This window comes from Gopherus flavomarginatus, chromosome 2 (genome assembly GCF_025201925.1).
Source record: "Gopherus flavomarginatus isolate rGopFla2 chromosome 2, rGopFla2.mat.asm, whole genome shotgun sequence".
NCBI lineage: Eukaryota > Metazoa > Chordata > Testudines > Testudinidae > Gopherus > Gopherus flavomarginatus.
Window position 1 is genome coordinate 200,793,384 of NC_066618.1, and position 22,119 is coordinate 200,815,502.

The 22,119-nt window shown below is 38.3% G+C and overlaps 1 protein-coding gene across 9 annotated transcripts in view; it reads left to right on the plus strand.

Annotated features, from left to right (window-relative positions):
- Positions 1-22,119, plus strand: part of RTTN (rotatin) — a 155,446-nt gene that overhangs the window by 28,505 nt on the left and 104,822 nt on the right. For all 9 annotated transcript variants that reach the window (XR_007772439.1, XR_007772438.1, XR_007772440.1 and 6 more), the window contains exons 11-18: positions 5,812-5,982; positions 7,615-7,827; positions 9,234-9,346; positions 11,632-11,758; positions 14,203-14,328; positions 17,765-17,881; positions 21,229-21,368; positions 21,627-21,798. Coding sequence is in view for 6 of the 9 variants with exons in the window: in XM_050938794.1 (XP_050794751.1) it covers positions 5,812-5,982; positions 7,615-7,827; positions 9,234-9,346; positions 11,632-11,758; positions 14,203-14,328; positions 17,765-17,881; positions 21,229-21,368; positions 21,627-21,798 (1,179 nt within the window). In the remaining 3 variants the exon portion in view is untranslated. The remainder of the gene's footprint in view (positions 1-5,811; positions 5,983-7,614; positions 7,828-9,233; positions 9,347-11,631; positions 11,759-14,202; positions 14,329-17,764; positions 17,882-21,228; positions 21,369-21,626; positions 21,799-22,119) is intronic.

The following is a 22,119-nucleotide window of genomic DNA, read 5'->3' on the forward strand; positions in this document are numbered from 1 at the left end:
TTCCCGAGCCTGGCTGGAACTAGCAGCTAGGAGCCCCTGACTGGAGCTCCCCCAGCAGCATGAGGGAAATTAGACTCACCTCTGGGAACCTACCCTTGGCTTCAGGAAGCTTCACAGTTGCTGCAGCACAGAAGTGAGGGTGTACCAGCCTTACTTCTGCTCTGCCTCTGGAGGTGGGTCCGATTTCCCCCCAAGACCTGCTGTGCAAGGGAAAGCAAATCTTGGCCCTCCCTACTCCAGCGGGGACTAGCAGCTAAGAGCCCTCTGCTGGTGCACTCCGAGCAGCATGGGGGAGATTGGACCCACCTCCACCTTTGGAAGCCTTCTCTAACTACAGGAAGCTCCGCGGTTGCTACCTTCAGAGCACAGCTATGAAAGCGCAGAAGTGAGGGTGGCAATCCTGTGACCTCTCCTTCCCCCCACAACCCCTTTTTTGGTCGGCATCCCCACAGTTACAATACCATGACATTTCAGATGTAAACATCTCAAAACATGAAATAGACTAATTTTCAGATCCTGTGGCCATGAAATTGACCAGAATAGACTGAGTTTGGTAGGGTCTGTTTATAAAGGTTATATTGGTGTTCTTGGTCATAGAATGTGTCAAGTAATATACCTACTGATCAGATGTGACAATCCCCAAGGGAAACATAATTTATTTAACCTGGAGTATGGCAGGGTGCTGCTAGAGAGGCATTAATCCAGGGATGGGCAAACTTTTTGGCCTGAGGGCCACATCTGGATATAGAAATTGTATGGCAGGCCATAAATCCTTATGAAATTGTATGGCAGACTCTGCGAAGAGGCTGGGGATGAGGGATTAGGGGTGCAGGAGAGTGCTCCAGGCTGGGACTGAGGGGTTCAGAGGGTAGGAGTGGGATCGGGCTGGGGAAGGGGGCTTGGACACGAAGGGTTGAGGGCTCTGGCTGGGGGTGCAGGCTCTGGGGTGGAGATGAGGGTTTTGGGGTGCAGGAGGGTGCTCTGGGCTGGGATTGAGGGGTTCAGAGGGTGGGAGGGGGGTCAGGGCTAGGGGAGTGGGGGATGGGGGCATGGGGTCAGACATGCAGGCTCCGGGTGGCACTTACCTCAAGCAGCTCCTGGAAGCAGTGGCATGTCCCACCCCTGGCTGCTAGGCGGAGGCACAGCCAGGCAGCTCTTTGTGGTGCCCCTGCAGATCCCGGAAGCAGCAGCAGTAGCATGCCCCCCTCCGCCTCGTATGCGGAGGCATGGTGCCAGCCTGGCAGCTCTGTGTGCTGCCCTGTCCATAGGCGCTGCCCTGCAGCTCCCATTGGCTGCAGTTCCAGGTCAATGGAAGCTGCGGGGGGGAGGGTGATAGTGCTTCGGATGGGAGCAGTGTGCAGACCCCCTGACTGCCCCTACGCATTGGAGCCAGAGAGAGGACATGCAGCTGATTCTGGGAGTGGGGTGGAAAGCCCCTGAGCCTGCTCACCAAAGGGAGCTTGAGGGTTGGATTAAAAATTCTGACAGGCTGGACATGGCCCACGGGCCATAGTTTGCCCACCCTTGCCTTAATCAGCTCCTGTCACCCCAGCCCCAATCAGGGGGATTGGACTGGGGCTGGGTAGGTAGCCTGATGCTTGTCTGGTAACTGATCACAGCTGCCAGACTTGTTACCAGGAGCTATAAGACTGGGAGGAAGTGAGACCAAGGGGGTGGGATGGGGACAGCGACAGGAGTTGAAGGTCAGGTCTAGACTCAGAGGGAGGTGAGAGTCTTCTAGTCTGTTGCTGGCCAGGCCTGTGGTAGGCCAAGCTGTTGTAAAAAGCCTGAATATAGTTGGAAACAGGTTGGGAACAGGGGACTTGATCACAAATAAAGAGCATGGGCGTTGCACCAACCTGAAGTGTCTCTGAGTCTCTGAGAAGAGGGAGAGAAGGACCAAACCGGAGGGGCAAGGCATGTGCCCCGTTACATGGAGTTTAATCAGTATTTGATTAAACAAAAGTGTGGTGTGTGGTTTTATAAATATATAATTCACCACGTTAGTCATAAAACACACAGTTGAAAAGTATTTTTTTCAGTGAAAAACATATAATATGCCAGTGTTCAAAAACATTTTTTTGATTTGCTGAAATGTTTATACCCCTCCATGCATGGCAAAATGGTGGATCACAATGAGCTGTTGACCTCTACCCAAAATGCTTTACTGTCTAAAAGAAAACAATAGATGTTTCAACTAGGAAAATTTTGCTATGATTGCTGTGATTATCAGACTGATCAATTAAATGAAGTAGTTTCAGGAAGTTAATTGTTACATAATTTTAAGTACTATCCTCTTAGAATATAACAAATTGATTTTGTTACTTTAAAGGTTAAAGCATTTATTTAAGATCTGGTCAATGCCAGTAATTTTGCTTTTAATGTTTAAATAGATCAAGATGTTCAAACACTTCTGCTGTTTTGTTGAACTATATAGGAAAGTGTAAAGATCCTTCTAGGAGAGGCATGGCTTCATCTGGTGTATGTAAATAGATTAAGGACTTGAAAGATTAATTAGAAACAGTTAAATTGCCATGTGCATAGTATTAGCAAACTGCCATATAGGTGAATGAAATTGAACTAAATTTAAATGTCTAAAACCATACTAAAAGCGGCAAAGAGTTCTGTGGCACCTTATAGACTAACAAACGTATTGGAGCATGAGCTTTCGTGGGTGAATACCCACTTGGTCGGATGCCCACATCCCTCAGCCGCGCCCCTTCCTGCCACCCCCATTGGCCTGGGACGGCAAACTGTGGCCAGTGGGATCCGTGGTCTGCCGAACCTGCTGATGCAGCAGGTAAACAAACTGGCCCGGCCTGCCAGGGTGCTTACACTGGCGAGCCGCGTGCCAGAGGTTGCTGACCCCTTGCCTAGAGCAAAGGGTGCATTAATAATGTTTTACATGCTGGAAACATGCATGTTGTCATTTTATATAAAATTGGCTATGATTTGTATATCCTTTTGCTTCAGAGTTGTTTTCCAAAGTCTAAACTTTCTTCTTTTTTAAATTCTTAAAAGAGAACTGTCCAAATGTGACCCCAGGGCAATACTTTTCCTGAATAGGTTAACAGCATGAAGGAACAGCTCTGAGATGTGTGAAGTAGCTTACTCACCCCTGAGTTCATTCTGAAAGCTAATGATGTTGAAATTGTTATCTAGATAATCAGCATTTAAATAGTTATTTCTATTAATATTATGTGCTTGTCCCACCACCCCAAATGCCCTTGGATATCAAAACTCCTAGCTGTTTGCTAATAGGATGATGAATCATCTTTCTCTGACCACTTTTATAATATGATTTATGACAAAAATGTGCAGCACACTAAAAACTTGCAGCAGAATAAAATTTAAAATTAACATCCAAATATGGAATAGTGTACTGATTGTTATTTTCATATCTGACCCAGTAACACCTTTTTAAAAAAAAAATTACTCAAAGTTGATTTAATCAGTTGATTCTCAAAATATTGCAGAAATCAGGGCCTTGTCATAGAGTTTGAATTTAGTTTTCAATTGAGTGCACAGAGCTTTGCCTTTAACTGTAAAAATGTCAACAGTTGTGAAATGTTGCTAATGTAGCATTCACCTCTTAATAATTTTAATTTTACAAAATTTAAAACATCTGACACTAAGTGATGGTAACATGGCTGTAAATAATTATTTACAGGATCAAGTCAGTGAATGGCAGATTTCCCATTGCTTTAACCTCCTGGAAGCTAATGTTTTCAGTCTTTCGAGCACAGTTATAATTGAGCAATATTAAGTCTATTCTGAAGTCTCTTTATTGGAGATTTGATATCCAAATAGTTTTAATCCTTTGACTAGATATTATTTGACTTGGATGAATTTGCTCATGTGAGAGAAACAGATAATACAGTAGGAAGAAATATTTCTTTACACACATCCACAAGAGCACTTCTGTTCTGAACTGCCAGCGTCAAGTCCTGAATCTTTGCTGACTAAAAAGAGCCAGGCATGTTAAATTTCATGTTGGAGTTTTGATTTGGTTTAAGTTCCAGTAGGGGTTTCCTAATTAGGAAATATGAAACTGAACATGCAGAATAGGGGAACAAAAAGATTATTCCTGTCTTTGTTGTTGGACCTGAGATGATGATTTTTGGAGACCAACTGTTCAGCTTGATTTTCTATTTTAGTGCTACATCAAATGAAACATCTTTGTCTTTCACCAGGATTTTTTTTTAATAGTGTATGCTAAATAAATCTATTAGGCTTCGCTTCTTGAAAAGTAAATGGCGACTTGAAGTCTTTTATAAATCAAGTTTTGAGGACTTCAGTAACTCAACCAGAGGTTATGGACCTACTAGAAGATTGGATGGTGAGGTTCTGTGGACTGCAATGTGTCGGATGTCAGGCTAGGTGAATTATGATGGTCCCTCCTGGCTTTACAAGTGTATACCACTCTATAAGAGTCTTTGTTTTGGATTAGTTCTGGGGGAGTGTCTCTTGTGACCCAGAAATGCTTATAAATTTCCTGGGCACTTGGTCTTTTGTATTTTCCTTGTTTTAGTCACAGCTTGACAGCTCTGTGAAAAGAGATCCTATTTTTTTTTCTTATTTCAGATTCTCTAGAAGAGAAAATTGATTTTGGTAATCCCTTCAAGAACTAGTAGTGGATGCCTCAGTGCCTACTTTTGTCCTCTACCCATGTTTCTCTTCTCTCAGTCTTTTTTTGTTGTTGTGTTTCTGGTTCTCATTGGTGTTTGGAATGCTTCCCAATTGTTTGTAATGTAGATTTAATTAGTGTGCTGTTTTCCTCTTCCAAGTCAGTAATGTGAATCTAATTTATTGGAAAATTGGGGGCCTGATACTATAAATTGTCACAGGCTCAACTATTTGTATCACTAGCAGGGATGTGACTGTTTTTTAGGATTAATAATTCTTGATTCTACCACTGAGTTAAAATACTCTTCTTATGTTCCTAAACCAGGAAGTCAAGCTACTGTATTAGTGAGGCAAGGAGAAATACATTTTCTGTATTTTTTCAGATGAGTATGAATCCTTTTCATCTGACTATATAAGAACTCTGGACAGTGTTTACTTTGGAAGAATTATTGTTCTGTTCAGTTATATAGCTAGGTATCAGATACTGTTCCCACCTTCCAGATTCTAGCAAACCAAGCTTTACTAACGGTTCACAGTTCAATCCATTTCTCTCTCTCTCTTAACATCCAAAGAACTGATTTCATTTGGTAGTGATCTCCATTCACCAGTGATTCTATCCATTCCTCTTCTGCGCTAGACTTCTAAGCAGTTCTAGAAATTGCTTATTGTTTCCTGGTAGGGCTAGCAGACATAACAGAAACTTCTGATGTTCTCAAGACTCCCTTTTTTACTTACTAGGATAAAACAGACATTCACAGATTTAAATTAGATCCTAATGTTTCTAGTACTGAAACAGACTTCAAAATGTGTTTATGCAAATATTACAGAGTGATAGAAGATCAAAACAGGATGTATGAAATACTAATTAGATTATTTTTCTTTAAAAAATAAAACAAAAACAAAAAACCCCCATCAAATCCCCAAACTAGTGTACAGAATCTCTAAGATTTGTTCTAGAACTTTTCAGCACATTTCTGTTTAAATGCCAAAATACAGTTCAACTTGTGTTATATTTCTGAATAATATAAAGAATAATAATAGAATGTTGACACTTTGCTTAGTTGTGGTACTTATATAAATATTTCACTTTTGTTCTTGTAAAGGTACTGCTATAGTAGAGAATGATTGGTGATGATGCTTTCTGTTGATAGGAATTTATATTGTATCTTTTCGTTTTCCTTGCAGAAAGATAAGCTGCTTATGGTCCTGGGTTCACTTGGAGAAACCATATCCTACCACAAAAGTAACATTAACTCAGAGCAGCCTGAGCTGATGTTAGTGCACCACAGAATGGCGTTTATTAGCATTTCACTTTTCACCGTGCGACTATTACAAACACTTCTCCCTGTAGAAAAGGTGAGGAGGAAACAAAGTTAGTAATGAACTGAATATTGTTAATGCTCTGGCAGTTGGCCATTGGAATGTAGGGTGGAGCAGCATTATCACGTAAATAGTACTTACTCTTGAAGATTGTTTATTTCATCGTGACTGCCACTAGCACTGTGCATTGATTATAAATGCATCATTTCCAAATACCGTTACCTGGAATCATATTAGATCAGTAGATTAGGTTATGCAGGAAAAAGATTTTAAATGACCTAATTGTGTGATTGGCTTACAAAAGGTTTATTTGCTTAATTGATTAACTGGTAAGTCTGTTAAAAGGATACTTATACAAAAGCATAATTTTATCAAGGCCATGTTTTTCAAGCTATTCCAAGAGTTGTGTGGTTTGCGAGACTATGCTGCCCTCTGCTGGTTAATAGGAAATTGAATACTGTTCAGATAGAATTATTTTTGCTTCACTTGCTGTATAAAGATAATTGAACTTTTGCTGATGCTTAGACCATTATATGCCATGATGATACCTTATATTTTGCAGTAACCTTAAAGTTTTACTGTTTGCAAAGAATAATTACATCATGATAAACAGCTCTGCAATTATCTATAAATTGTAGACAGTCTAACAAATTGGAGCTCTATTTAGGAGTGGAGTCTTTAGAAACCTGGGAAGTTTTTGGTTTATATTTAATAACTTGTCTCTACTTAAACAATTTTTCACTGCTTTGTCCTGCAGCGTAACTTTGGTTTTTTTCAGAAGTTTTGCAACTTAACATTCATTGTCTAGGAGGATCATTTAACTGATACAAATATGAATTACCATGAATTATATTGTACTATTTAATGTATATGCCTTCTCTCTAGTCCCTAAAAAATGTGCATTTATATCAGTTTTTGTATAAACGCTATTTTCATTATTATCATTTTGTGTTCTGCAAATGGTTTTTTGTTTATTTTTTATCTTGTGTATTGACAGGAGTTGAGCAATATAGCTTTCAGACTCTGAATTACTAACTGCAGCTGAGTTACCAATTATTGCAATCAGAGCAAGTTCTCATCTGGTAATATGTTGCAACATCATGCAAATGTAAAGCTGCAAGTATTTTAGGGATTATAAAGATACCTGTAATGATAACATTATAAAGGGCAAGAGGCTCCAGAACTAATTGAGTCTATGTTACCATCTGGTAGTTACTCATTAGACAAAATTTAACAAATTAGTGGAGGATCCAATCCCATGGCTGGACTATATATATAGTCCTTTTAGGAAAAACCGAGGGGAACCTATAGGTGTAAGGATCCAATCCCATGGCTGGACTATATATATAGACCTTTTAGGAAAAACCGAGGGGAACCTATAGGTGTAAGTCTGTGCTGAAGTTTATATATGTATAATATATAATAAACTTCAGCACAGACTTACACCTATAGGTTCCCCTCACTTTTTCCTAAAAGGTCTCCATCTGCAGGAGTTGATTTGCTCAAAGTTGTGTAATTTGGAAGTCACTTTTCAGATCTTCTGTTTTTAAAAAAATGCTAAATAGCAGCACTGAGGATTGCACTGGTTAAATAATTCAAAAGTTAAATTTAATAGCTAATGTTTATACTAATTTTTCCCTTTTTTCCCCCCGATCAACTTTTCTCAAGGCCAACAAAGTGTTACCAGAGAGCTTGGTGACTGCTTTATTTCTTCTTTCCTTGGACATGCCATTCTCCTTGGAATATCCAAGTATTCATGAGTCGGTGGCAGCCTATTTGGAGCAGATGAATTCTGAGAACTACAGTATTTATAAACAAGCTGCAGAGGCTGTTCATTCAATTGAGTGCACCTGTAACTTTATGATGGATGTCCATAAGGAGGTATTGAATTTTGGTATACAAACTATTTTGAAAAGCCTTTTGAAAATTAAAAACAAACAAAAAACTAGAGAGCAAAATATTTAGGTGTGAGAATATTGATCTGTGTTGATATGTGTACTTATCTGACATGAGGGTAACAATCAGTTTCACTTAATATTAACCACAAAGTTGAGAAAATCTTGCAAATGCAGGAGGAAAAACTAAGGGGGTATTGCTGTGTGAATTTATAAGCAGAAAAGTATGAAAGTAAGAGTAGCATATTTTAAAGGAAGAATGCTGTAAAGTAATTGTGCACTATTTGAAATAACTTAGAACATTTTATATTCCAAGCAGTCCAGATAAGATGGCACTAACAACTAGGTAAAGACCTTGGAACTCTCATTATGCTGCTAATTTTTAGAGAGAGATCATTGTTGTCTTCATGTGTTTTATGGACATTTGCTCCATTAGGTACTCTATTCCTTGTCTCCTTGTTAAGGACATAAATGTGTTTTATAGAATTAAATGATTCCAGTGTGGTACTAACATGTCCTTTTCCATGACCCAGTGTAAAGTTGTTCCTGTTTGTACAGACTACTACATTCTTTGTTCTATTAATAAAGCCAATAGAGAGAGGTTACATCAGGCACAGTACCAAAGAAGTCTAATCTTATTTCTGGACAGAAGTATCATGTGGTTAGATTGCTGAGTTCATTCATCAGTTACATACACAGATTCAGAAACTGAATTTATGTCCTTGTACTTAACATCCAGCTTAACTAGCTCTTAAAATTTAAAGTTTTAAATGATTCATATTTAATACCTAACTCGAAAGGGTTAGCCTTAACAAATGTACAGAAATATAATATTTTGTGTTTTGATGAGATTAATAAAGTTAGTTCTAGTACAGATAATCTGGATTAACAGTGTAATACTTTATACACCCCCAGTTAAGAAAACACATTGATCTTTACTGTCGTCTTGAAGGGCATATTTCATAATTAAAATAGCTTAAATATTAAGGGCTCAGGAACATTTTGAAATGCTCTGATGTGTTATGGTCTTAATGCTGCAAAATGCTGGGAGCCCGCTGTTCGTATTGACATTAATGGGAATTGAGGAAGTTCAGCACCTGTGAGGTATTTAGCAGCCCACAAGATCAAGCCCTAAATATGGGCATTTGTACTCGCTAACATGGACAATTGATCACATAGTTGTAATTTGTTTTTAAAAGTATTTAATAGTAACTGTAACTTGTTATCCTGGTTAACCACGTGGAATAGTGTTATTTTCATTGCAGAGAGAGATTGAGCCTGGTAATTGGTGGATTCCACAGAATTTTCTAGTACTCAGAATGTATAGAAGTAGCTTATTTTTTAAATTAACATTAATAATTGCCTTTTTTTATTTTTTTATTTTTTTTTTAGGGAGAAAAAAATTTCTTTGAACTAGTGGAATTGGCAGATCAGGCCCTAAATAGTCTTCCTTATCATCAGCACTTTCCCATGCTTCAGGAAATCATCTACATTTGCTTGAATATGTAAATAAATTATTATTTTAAATTATTACTGTTTGAGGAAGTACACTGTTTTCTTTGTATAGAAGAACTGTGTCCCATATGTTGCAGGTGAAGTGTGGGATGTTTACTTGTTCTAGATTACGGTCTTGTTCCCATCATTAATTTATCCAGCCATATCTTAAAAGAAAAGAGCTGTGCAAAGTTTTGTCACTAAACTAATTACAAAAAGGGGTAGAGCATTTGGATTTTTTTTTAAAGGCATTTCAAATGTGTTTTTGAAGGTCGAAGCCACTATTTTAACACTGACATTATTTGAAAACAGATTAGAAAGTAACTTTAAGGAGACTTGTTTAAGGACAACCTGGCATAATTTTGCATTTGAAGCTTAAATATGATAATGAGGAATTTGGGGAGTAACCCTTAAAACTTTTCTGGTAAACCTTCTCACTCCTGGGTTGTTGTCCCTCCTTCCCCTTTTGACTGACTTCTGCTCTGATTGCCATTTTGGATATTTTCCAGAGATGATTTTTTTTTTTTAACTGCAGTTATTCTAGCATAATTTCTAAAGGAAACTCTTTCTTGTGTTGTAAATTCCAATGGGAGCTTATTTACCAAATATCTCTTTTAAATGTACAATAGGTAAATATTTCTGCTAGTTTGTGGTTCCCAAAAAGAAGATTCTGCATTGTAGTCTTGGTATGAAATTCAAATCTCAGGTGGCTAATTATACTTCAAAATTCTTTTCATGGCCAGCGGGTATCAAAGACTGGGGGATGCTGTGCCTCCCCAAACAGCCTTGTGTGGTCCTGCTCATGCTCTGCCCCACAGACCACCTCCTGCTTCCTGTTGGCGTTCTGCGGCTCTACTCCATGGCTGGAGCCCCGGGTTGGGTCTGGTGCTCGCCAGGGACTCTGGGCAACAGGAGCTGGTGCTTGTGCTGCCTGCGCGCCTACCAGCCCAGCGTTCCGGGTCTTGGGCTGGGGAGGCCTCTGGCTGCTCGCCTAGCGCTCTAGGGCTTGTAGAGGGGCTGCTCGCTTAGCACTCCGAGGCTTGTGGGTGAGGGGGCATACCACCCACCTGTCGCTCGGGGCCTGGAAGAGTGCCATGCACCTGGGGCTTGGGGCACTGAAGCAGTCCGGGGATGGGGATGGGGTTGGGGTTCTGGTGGCAGGTAGGGTGGGATGGGTGGGAACTTGAGCAGAAAGGGGTGGACCAGCCTGGAGACTAGCCTCCCTGAGCCCAAGATTCACCCTCTGCCCATGATTCTTTTCATTTTCACATATGTAGTTCATTTGGAAAGCTGTGGTTTCTGACAGTTGTGGCAGGCAGGAAACAACACATTTCATAGTCCAGAGAGACATTTCTCTTCATGCTGCCTGACAGAAAATGTGAATTCCAGTCCTCTGTTTTCTGCTGCTAATTAGGTTTATATCTGATAAATGTTTATTACTGCTAGTGGATTTGCTACTACCTATTACTGTTAAGGAATCATTTTAAAAAGTTGTGATCCTTTTTTCAGTATCCACTGCAATTTTGAGAAGTATAGACTGCCAGATTCACTTTTGTTTCTGGTCATTTTCACTTCTTGGTCCTTATGTATTAGTGCAATGTCATTTCAGCTGTTAGCTCTTTTAGGAAAGGTTCACTTATAGAAAAAGTTTACTGAAAGTATTAATAAAGGCACAAACATATTTTTCAATCTGTATTCAAGTAATCGATTTAAATGTTTATTACTGCAAGTGGATTTGCCCTACCTCTTAGTGCTAAGCAATCACTTAAAGTTGTGCTCCTTTTTTCAGTATATATTGCAATCTTGACATCGACTTTGTGGTTTTAGTTATGTTGGCTCACTTATATGTACATTGTTTTGATCACGTGCCAGATTTATACAACTTAAACATAACTAAAATGTGAAAAATATCACAATATTTATATATTTTTCAAATTCCCCAACCAGGATTGCTAGTCTGATCATCTGTAGTGCCACATTATATCAAGGTAAACTTAAGTGAAATGTTCACAAATGTGAATATCAGTATAATAAGTTGCAGTTTTACAATGTTGGAGGAAAATTCAGAATGACCTCTGAACTCTCTGTCTATTGAGTCATTTCCTCTTCAAGATGATGACCAACTGTACTTTAGAAGGAACGTTGCCTGTGTGCCCTGCAGTACACTGGATGTCATGATAAATTTTGTAGAAGTCCTCCATGTCTTACTCTGTAAAACAAGCATGTTTATCAATATGGTACAACAAACCGTATAGCAGCTAATTTATCTTGGATATTTAACTGTTTCCACTTGTAGCTGGAAGTCTGCCCAGGCTAACCCATTGCTACAGGCAGAGAGTCAGAAGGTGCTTCTCCATCTGTTGTCCCATCCTCTGCTGAGTATAAAAGCTGAAGCTTACCATTGCTGTCTGGAAATTGTTAAGGTTAGAGCTACATATGGGTTTTGTAATGTTTTCTTTGAAGAAAATGTGGATTTTTTTTTTTTGTGGTCATTTATCAGTGGTTTTACAGCTTAGTCTGTTTCCAGTCTGCTATATATTGGTCTGTATTTGAAGATTGATGTTTTACTTGTAAAAGAGTAAAGTTTAACTGGTTTGGCTATAAATCATACTACATATAGTGGCTGGGATTCATATTGTTTGAAAAATCGAAATAATGTGTTCAGGTTTTTTCCAAAAACCCTCTCAATAGCCTGCATCTCATTAATTTTACCTCCCTTATAACAGATTAAAATGTGATATTTAAATTAATTTTAGATCACAAATGAGTTATGCAGTCTAATTAGCTTGGACACTGAAGCTAGACTAGCGAAGTTCACTTTTGTTTCTGATCACTTTCCCTTCTTGATCCTTGTGCATTAGTGCAATGTCATTTGAATTGACAGCTCTTCTAGGAAAGGTTTATATATAAAAAGTTTACTGAAAGTATTAATAAAGACACAAACATATTTTGTGAATCTATATTCAAGTAATTGATGAAGGATCTCTTTAGACTTATAGATGACCTGAAAAAACAACATAAATTCGTTTGTGTTCTTTTTCTTTTTTATGACTGAAATATCCTGTTTAAAGAGTTTAATTTAAGACAAGGCAACCTTTTTGTTTACATGTTTGTACCTAATTTTGCCTTTAAAAATATCAGGAATATTAAATCTTATCTCTTCATTTTTCTGTGGATATGTTTTATGGTTGACTCGTACATATGGCTTGATAAGGAGTTTCTTGTCCTTTAGCCAAAGGGGTAGAGTTGCGACTTCCTTAAAATGTAGCTGTAGTCTGAAAAGTGACTAAGTAGACTTCGCAACTTCTTACCTAAAAGCTTACTTCCTGCTTGTTGTTGAGTTGTATGTTCACTTTAGTGACAAATATATTTTTACTACTTTTTACAATTCTGTCTAAATGTTAACTCTTCCAAAACAACACAATAACAGGCACAGAGAATTATGGATTTTTTTTTCCTCTATGAACAGAACTGTTTCCTAAATTTCAGTCATTTATATTAGTGCAATCCAACTGAAGGTTGTACATGTGTGTCACTGAGTGGTTCATTTAACTTATAATATCTGCGTTACTGGGGCTGATGCATAAAATAGACAGAACACTAGTTGAGTTTCACAGACAAAAGTTAAAAATCAAACATCCACTGTACTTGTAAACAGATAGAAATCCTTTAGACTCAAACAAAAAGCCCCTCAGTTCCTGCCTCAGAGAGATCTCTTTGTCTTCCGTTTGCACAGTGCTTGGCCTGTGGACCTTGTATGTGACTTAGGTATCTAGGCAGTACCACAATACAAATAATATTCAAACTATTATTTTTAATCACTTTTCACAGTCCAGAACCTGTCCCAAATGTTTGCATTAAATATATATTCACAAAAAACAAAAGTTTAAGGAGTTTGAATAAAATCAGGTAACTTCTCAATTGTTTTTTATTTTCACTTTCATAGTATCTGTGATGTCATAATCCTACTAATTCTCCACTTATCAATCATCTAGGGTAGACAAATCTAATTTTTGATGCAAACAACAAAAGGACAAAAACTTTTCTCCAGGTCATGATATATATTTTAAAGAATAGTATTCAATCTTTTCATTTGTAGGGTACCTTTAAGGAATTTTGGTGAAATTCTGTGCCTATTGTAGTTGATGGTAGTAGTCCATTGACTTCAGAAGAGCCAGAATTTCTTCCTTGGCCTTTCTTCTCTCTCTCTCCCCCTCCCAATCCGCCCCCAAATGTTTTCTAATACATGAATTATATTTGTCTAATCTAGCTTCTGCAGCGTTTGGGAAAATACCTGCATACTGGATGAGATGCATATTGTATATTTAGTTTATCTGATTCTTTTTACTAAATCTTCTTTTAGTAACCCTCCCCTCCCCCCGTTTTATATTTAGAATTTTCACATAGACTATTTCAGAAAGTTTGAAATGACATTCAACCTTTAAAAAAAGTTCATGAAGGATCAGCATCTACAGCCTACTTTGCTTGGGATTCTCAGTGAGGAGGCAAATGTGTCTACTTCCGTAGCGCTCCGCTTTCAGGACTGTGGTCCTCTGAAATGCTCAGGAAATGCCCAATTAACCTCAAATGAGAATTGAGATACCAAGTTGTCACAGCAGAAAAGGGGGAAAGCAACAACCTGTAGAAAATAAAATAATTGTAATGACATATAAATGTATGAAGCAACAGTAGCACCAACATTTATTCTGTAGCTCCTGAATGCTTATACTTTGCATGGTAATTGGGGCCATTTTAGCATAATATGCTCAAATCCTTATCCCTGGAGTGAGAAATAGCATCTGCAAGATAAGGTATAGAAATGGGAACTAACTTGAATTTTGGAATTAACCATTTACTTTTTTTCTAGGAATGTTTGGGTATCCATAATGTCACAACACCTGTATCTTCAGTTTGTCATGGAGTTCACTTTCTTCTCCATCCAAAAGTTTTATATGAAATCTCTGCATTTGGCCTCCAGGAGTCCAAAAATGAGGTACAATATTTAAAAAAATCTTATGGGTTGGCATTTATGCATGAAGGAATGGTCCATCTTAATATCATTAATGGTGTTTTCAGTCTTGGGAGATGGAAAGATAATTTTAATTTCTCTTCAGGAATTGTAACAAAAGAGTTTAAAGTACTTTTTACTGAGAAAGTAATAATAAACCGAGAAATAAAGTTAATAATTTCACTGCTTAGTTTCTTGCATACTGAAAGCTGTATATACAGAGAAGCTGTGCAAAGGATTCTTTCCTGTACATGTATTAACATACAGATGAAATTAATCTGGTTTATATCACTAGATAAAAATCTTCTCTAATGCATTGATTTTATTGGGAAGATACAGTAAAGAGGAATATGTTTTGTTTTGTTTTTAATCTTATTATCCTGACTAGCAAAATAATACTCTAAGTACTAGCTTAACAAAGTCTTTGAAGTGCATATAAAGTTTAGTGAAGTAGTAAATGGATATCCTCTGAGGAATAAAAACAATATTTTTTAAAATTTTGGGTACCCTTTGAACTTGCGTTAATAGCAAATAATCTTAGGTCCTGATTCATCAAACACTCTTAAGTTTGCTTAAATTTAAGCACGTGAATAGTTCTGTTAAAAGAAAAGGGACTACCCATGTGCTTATTGTTCAACTTCATGTATAAATGTTTGAAGGATTGGGTTCATAATTTATATTCATTCCATCGATTTAATTTAGAATTGGTGTAAATTGAAATAATTTGAAATGTAGTTGAAATAAGTGTAGTTGTACTTACTTTCTAATAGATTTGGATTTGTACTGTTGTCTGTTGATGGTTAAGGATTCCTTTAAAGCTATATGTAAGCAACATTTAACAGCTTTCTTTAGCTGCAAATTTGCTGAAAAGCATTCTTTCAAAGATTAATATCTTTAAGAGGCTTAAGTAAAATTTTGTTCGAATATTTACATTTTGTGCATGGGTTTTCTAATACTGTAAAAGAGCAAGTACAGTAAAAGCTGTGTTATCTGGCGCTTTACCAGCCAGAAAGCTCTAGAAACTGGCATTTGATATCCATTAAAAGTCCGGTTGGCACGGGTCTGGCAGGCTCCCTACCTGGCTCCATGTGGGTCCCTGGAAGCGGCGACATATCCTTGCTGCTCCTAGGCAGAGAGACAACCACAAGGGCTTTGAGCATTGCCAATGCCGTTCCCTGAGCACTGGCTCTGCAGCTCCCATTGGCCAGAAACCACACCAATGAGAGCAGCAGGGGTGGTGCCTCTGGGCGGAGGCAGTGTGCAGAGCTGCCTGGCTGAGCCTCTGCCTCAGAGCAGCAGATACATGTTGCTGCTTCCAGGGAGCCACCTGACATGAGTGCCAGCCGGATCCGGCACCTCGAAACCTCTCCTGTGTCCCAATCCCCTGCACTTAGCCCCTTCGTGCACTTAAACTCCCTCCCACATCCTGCACCCCAAACCTCATCTCACTCACCAATGCCCAGCCCCCTCCCACACCCAAACTCCCTACCTTCATTAGTATAACTCTTTGTTAATGGGAATTTTTGACTAACTGGCACACCCCATTTCCCCAACATGCCGGATAACAAAGCCTTTTACTTTTACTGTGATTTCTCTTATTTAGATATTTCTTTAAAAATGACTCCAGTTCATTTTACATAATGACATGAGAATCACATGGCAATTTGAATTTTACTTTTGGAAATATAATTTAAATTGTGCTGAACTAAGGGGGGAAATTATTGGACTTGGAACACACACATATATACATATGTGTGTGTGTGTGTGTGTGTGTGTATATGTGTGTATATATATATATATACACACATACACATACACACTCTCTTGATTTGATGCTGTTCTTTTTACCTTTAAACAAGTAGCATTCTGACACCCTTCCTAAGCATCCTTCTAATAAAATATATACATTTAGATAAGATCTGGACTTACACTTTTCCTGGGGTTTGGGTATATTGATTCACTTCGTTATTTAAGTTTCAGCTTAAGCTTTCAAGCACTTAACATCAGGGTGACTTAACAGAAGATCCCTGGATTCCCATGTAGAGTCTAAGAATTTCCTAGGCTGAACCTCAGTCTGTGAAGGATAAGTTAGTGAGTTATGGTTATCCACTAAATGTTTTTGTTGTTGTTTGGAGGGAGTGGGCATTTACCTTTTGCTACATAAACCTTGTTACCATAGAGCAAAAATAGCATTCAGCTCTTAAACTCTTTGAAACATGTATAGTTATTGGTGATTGTTGCAAGTGTTATCTGGGTCTTAGGCCATGTGTGTACTTTACTGGTGTAGAATTACTGATAAACTATGCCAGCAAAACATGCCTACTGGGGAAGTTGCATGTATAGTAAAACCACCCCACAGAAACAAAACAAGCTGTACCAGTAAAAATGCAGCTTTGTCAGTTTAGCTGTGTCTGCACTAAGGACTTCTGCCTGCACAGCTGTGTTGATAAGCGATCACACTCATCACACCCCTGACTGATGTAGGGCAGACATAGCCTTAGCTTGCTTTGTTTCAAAAACACAAACAACTTGCTATCTTTTGTAGTGTATGAAGAGTAATTTTGACTGTTTTCTTGAAGAAAGATAAGTGATCATGCAAATAGCTTTAAATCACTCTGAGGAAAAAACAGTATGTCACGGCAGATTGAGAATTAAATGTTCCAGAGAAGTACAATCAAATAAGAAGGGAGAGAGAACTTGTTGTTATATAAAGCCAGAGACTGAAGGAAACTAAGAAAGAGGCCAATAAGTGTCTGAGTTCATAGTGACTAATTTCTCTTAATGAATAATACTTTCAGTGCTTGGAAAGATTCATTAGTCTTTGAAAAGAATATGAAGTGCATTAAAACTTAGAGTCTAATTGTGGCATTTAACCACTAGTATAAATAGGAGATGGTACAGAGTTGTGTTGCCACATGTACTGGTTGCAGAGGAGTTGTTTCAGAAAGAGCAATACCTCCCCTCATGGCTATGTGTACAAGTTGACTCAATTTTGAATCATCATTTGGAATGGTTGAGCCTGCTACCTTTGGTGCAACCAACCTGCTCTGTGGAATGAACAATGGCCTCACCCCTCCCACTCTTGCCCTTTTGGGATGAATGGAGGGAATTATACCCTCTGAGCTCAGAGACTAAGGATTGTAAGTCCTTGCACGAACTGTATAAGGGAGAAGAAACTCCTTTGCTTGTTCCCTCTCTGTGGTCTCCTGTAAGGGTCTTTTGCAATCTAAGCTCAAATGTGGAAGACAATACTAAACTAGCAAATAATAGAGTCTAGTCCATTACATTTAATTACAGGTGTTTTCTCCTTCAAAACCTAATTTAGAAAACACAGCTTAATTTCGTACTGTGGGATCAACAAATTGATCTAGTCACTTTCTTCTTTCTTTATTATGTTATTTTGTTCTTTGTTGTTGAACAGGTGAACTCTGCTGCCAAGGCTATTCTACTGTATCTCCTGCAGGGGCGATTGATGATGACAGCACTGACCTGGAACAAGTTTATTGAGGCCCTCTATCCCATCATTCCAATTTTACAGGTACCTGCAGCTTTTTTTAAAGCACAGTTTATCTTGAGCTGAGGTTGATTACCATAAGAACACTTATACTGCAACATTGTTATGTTACACAAGGAGAAGAAAATTCAACAAGGTAGAGGGTGGAATAGATGAGCAAGTAATATTCATTTGAGCAGGCCAAAATATATGGGTGTTAAATAGGGGACAGTTTTGTATGTATGCTAAGCAAATATGGGAAGTTCATTGCAACTGAAGAACCTGGTACGCCTGTAGAGATAAGACAAAATGGCAGACCATTCTTTCCTGTGTCAGTTCAGAACCCAACTCTTTCCATCAGCCCAAATTCTTGCCTCCAGGTTCAGGAAAACTGAAACTTTGAGATATATGTTAGAAATACATTAAAGTATTTTTTTACGAGTTTTTCTGCCTTCAAACCTCCCAGACCAGAGGAACACTAAAACAAAACAAAAAACACCAAACTGTAAATGGAAAAAGCCCAAGAAGCTTTCCCTTAGGAAATCTTTTTAGGATCAGAGTCTCGTATACTACAGTTTGGAGCTTTAGTCTCTGTTTTTTATTCTATTATGTCTACTTTTTTTTTGCCTGAGAGATCTTAATACAAAGGAAAATACAACAATTTTTATTGCAGTTATACAACATTCTCATCTTTCAGAATGGAAAAATACTAAGTGTCTGTCTGTCTTGTGAGTGATTTGATGTCAAGATTAGAGACCAAAAAGTTGTGCAGTAGCTAACCACATGATCTTATTTGTTTCCCTTATGCTTCTTCCTCCTTTTGCTTGTCATAGGATTTATTTAGATTTGAATTTTATAGTTAATTGACAATATATTAACTAACACAACTATATTTGAAAATAAACACAACTGGGAACAAATGTTCATGTCCTGAAACAAATGGTCATGAAGTGTCTATGGTAGAAATTACAATTGTGTTAGTTAATATGTAGTTATCAACACTTGTTAGAGCATGACTGAAAATTCCAGTGTAGATGAACACACACTCACTTATGGCATACTGCTCAAATGAGATTGCAAGCTTTTTGAGGGAGGAACTGTATTTTACTGTTTATGTAACATCTAGTATAATGGACTCCAATATAGATTGGTGCCTGTCGGCGCTACTACAACATAGATTGTAAAAATAATAAGGATCTGACCACTTTTGCTTTATTTTCCCTCATTGTTTTTTGCGTCACCTAAGTTTGGACATCTGTGGGAGGTCCCTGATTATTCAAATTTCGTGTAACTTAGTGCAGTACAGACCTAAATATTCTTACTATGTTTTGGCAGGAATTGACTGTCCTCCATTAGGGTAGCTTGTCTTTTTGAAACTCTTCTGTTGTCTTGATTAAACATAATTAATGACCCTTACTGCCCTGAGACCTTCAGCCAGTCTCCATTCCCTGCTTTTTAAGTCAGGGTTTGTCTACACTAGCTGTGGGTATGATTTGCTGCTTGTGTAGATGTACCCACACTAGCTGTGCTCTAGCTAACTTGCTAAAACCAGAAGTGATGATGCAGCAGCATGGATTTCAACATGATGTGTCCAAGCTTCCTCTTCTTCACCCCCACACCTCCCTATGGATGTACTTGCTGATGCAGCCTGTGCTACCTCATCCTCAGTGCTGTTTTTAGCAAACTAGCTAGAGTACAACTGGTGTGGGTATGTCTACACCAGCTATAGCTTGTATCCCTGCTGCAATGTGGACATGCTCTTAGAGCAAAAGGTATCCGTTTATCTTTACTCCCTGTTCAGTCTGACGAGAACTCTTGCCCTTCTCTTTTCTCCCGTATCCTACTTGCTCCATCCCATCCTTCATATCTGTGTCTGGTGCTAAATCTCCCTTCTACTACGTGCTTCTACTCCTACAAGCTTGTACGTCATGTTATGTCTGACTCTTCTTGATTCCTTCCTTTTGCCTAACCTTTAAGCACACACGGTCATCTGTCTTCCCCCATTTTCCTTTAAATTTCTTACTTCTGGGCCTACTTTTCTTCCTACATCTCCCTTTTCCTGAACAGTGATTCCATATTTTTTCTATTTTAGGCATTGATCCTTTCAGTGAGCTGTGTAAGAATAGACTCTTTCATGGAACCTAATCCAAGCACTGGGGCCTCAGATTACAATCTCTTGAGTGCAAATAATGTCCTGTTTGTGATTTGCTATGTAAACGTACAGTGCAGTGATTTTTGTTAAATAACTAATGGTGGGTTGTTTTATCATGGAAATGAACACTTTTGTGAGTGCTTTGAATATATTCTCTCCCCCAAAATGTCTAGAATTATTTTAAAACAATTTTTTCCAAGCTATTAAATTTTTAGGGGTCTGCAAATAAAAAATAAAGTTAAAAACCACTGCTGTAGCCCCCCAGGCTAGAGGATCCAATGTTCGCGGGCTCAGAGGGTACTGTACCCTATGTCCTCTAAGTGATGGATAACTAAAATGTCTTTTTGCTCTTATAGTACCCAGAGTCCATTGTCTCAGCCTCAAGAGTCGCGAAGGATTTCTAAGGAGCTTGCAAAGCTGCTGCTTGTTAGCTTGATTGCTTTGTTTACCTTTTATGTAAATATTCTTTCCTTGTCCTCTGCCTGTAATCAAGCCAGTCAGACAGGTGAATCCACATATCTTTGTCTAAGGCAGACTGGATTTATGCTCTGTCTCCAAAACACATATTAAGAACATATTTCCAGCGTGCGCACGCACACATATCTTTGTACACAAACTGTACATATATCAAGTGGTGATATTTGGGACCAGCTTGTCACCAGTTTATGCATGATACTTTATGGCATACCTTTTAGATACACGCTATGACAACAGTGTTTGTGGAGGGGATAGTGAATATGTCAGGCCTAATCTGAGTTACAATATGGTTGGCCTTCTGCTAGTAGGCATTGAGGAACTCTTACTGTCACACCTGGTTTTTGTGGAAGCATTTTATTTTGCAGAATTAAAATGATTTACTTCATGAAACAAAGTGACAATTGCTTAAATAGTCCATCTTCTATTGTCTTAAGATAGGTGGCGACCTATTTTTAAACTTACTGGGTTGTAAGAAATCAACTTCGGTGTGTTCTGGAAAGGTAATCCTTGTCTAAACTTGAATTAGAAAGTGTGAGAGGCAATTCCTTACCCGGATGTTCTTAGGGGGAAGAAGCATAGACTTATGAGCTGCTTGCTTTACGTGCACTTCCAAGACTATTTCATATGAAGTAGTTAGTACAACTTAATATAATCTTGCCTAGAAAACATAGTTTCCATTCATTTGATTTTGTTTTTTGTCAAAAGTAGATATGCTTGTTTCTTATTTAAAAACCTATTCACCAGTTTGTCTAATTATTTTTAGGGTTATGCAGACACAGAAGAGACACTGGGTAACTGCATCCTCAGTCTAAGCGAAACAGCTTCTGACAAAGGAGAAGGGATTCTCCCTAGAACTACTAGATTAAGGGCTGCTCTACGACTTCTCTTCTCAAAAAAGCAGTTGTGAGTAGTAGTGTCCTGTAATAATTTCAGCTTGTGATTGATGCGTGATATTAGCAAGTCTAACCTAAACTATTAAGACTGATTTAATTGATTTACAGTGAGGGCTGATTTGAAATGTTGTGGATAAATGATAAATAGAAGTAAGTCTTAAGCATTATCAGTGTGTTTTTCTGACATTTTCTAACTCTGTATGTATATCTGAAGAGCTAAAATGCCCCACTGACAAGAATCTTGATCCTTAGTAATTTGTTTCCTTAGAGTCCGTTCTGTGGCACTGAAACATCTAACATTCCATCTCATGAATGAAGAAGGGGCCAGCCTGAAGCGCCCTCTTTTGCATGGTAGTGTTTTCTCCAGTGTTCCTAACTTGTTTGTTGTGGAAAGATCTATTGAGCTGAAATTGGATGATACAAAAGAGTCAATTTTTAAGGTGACCAAAATATCCTTTTAACATAATTTTGTAATTCTGTCCTTTTTGAACTGCTTATTAACATCATGTGGGAAGGCTGCTGCATGTCAATTATTTCACCTTCTGCAGGTTGCAGTAATCTTTTTCCCTTGAATTGTCTTGCACCTTATAAAGAAGTCTGCCAGAGAACCTCTACCCTACAAACTTTAAGAGTAGCTTTTATGTTTTAAGAATGTAATAGGGTCGCCTCTCGCAAGTGCCCCCTTCTGGTCCAGTGTGAGCCTTCCATTCCCCTGGAGACACTGGCCTCTATAACAGTCCAACAGGGCCCATCGCAATACC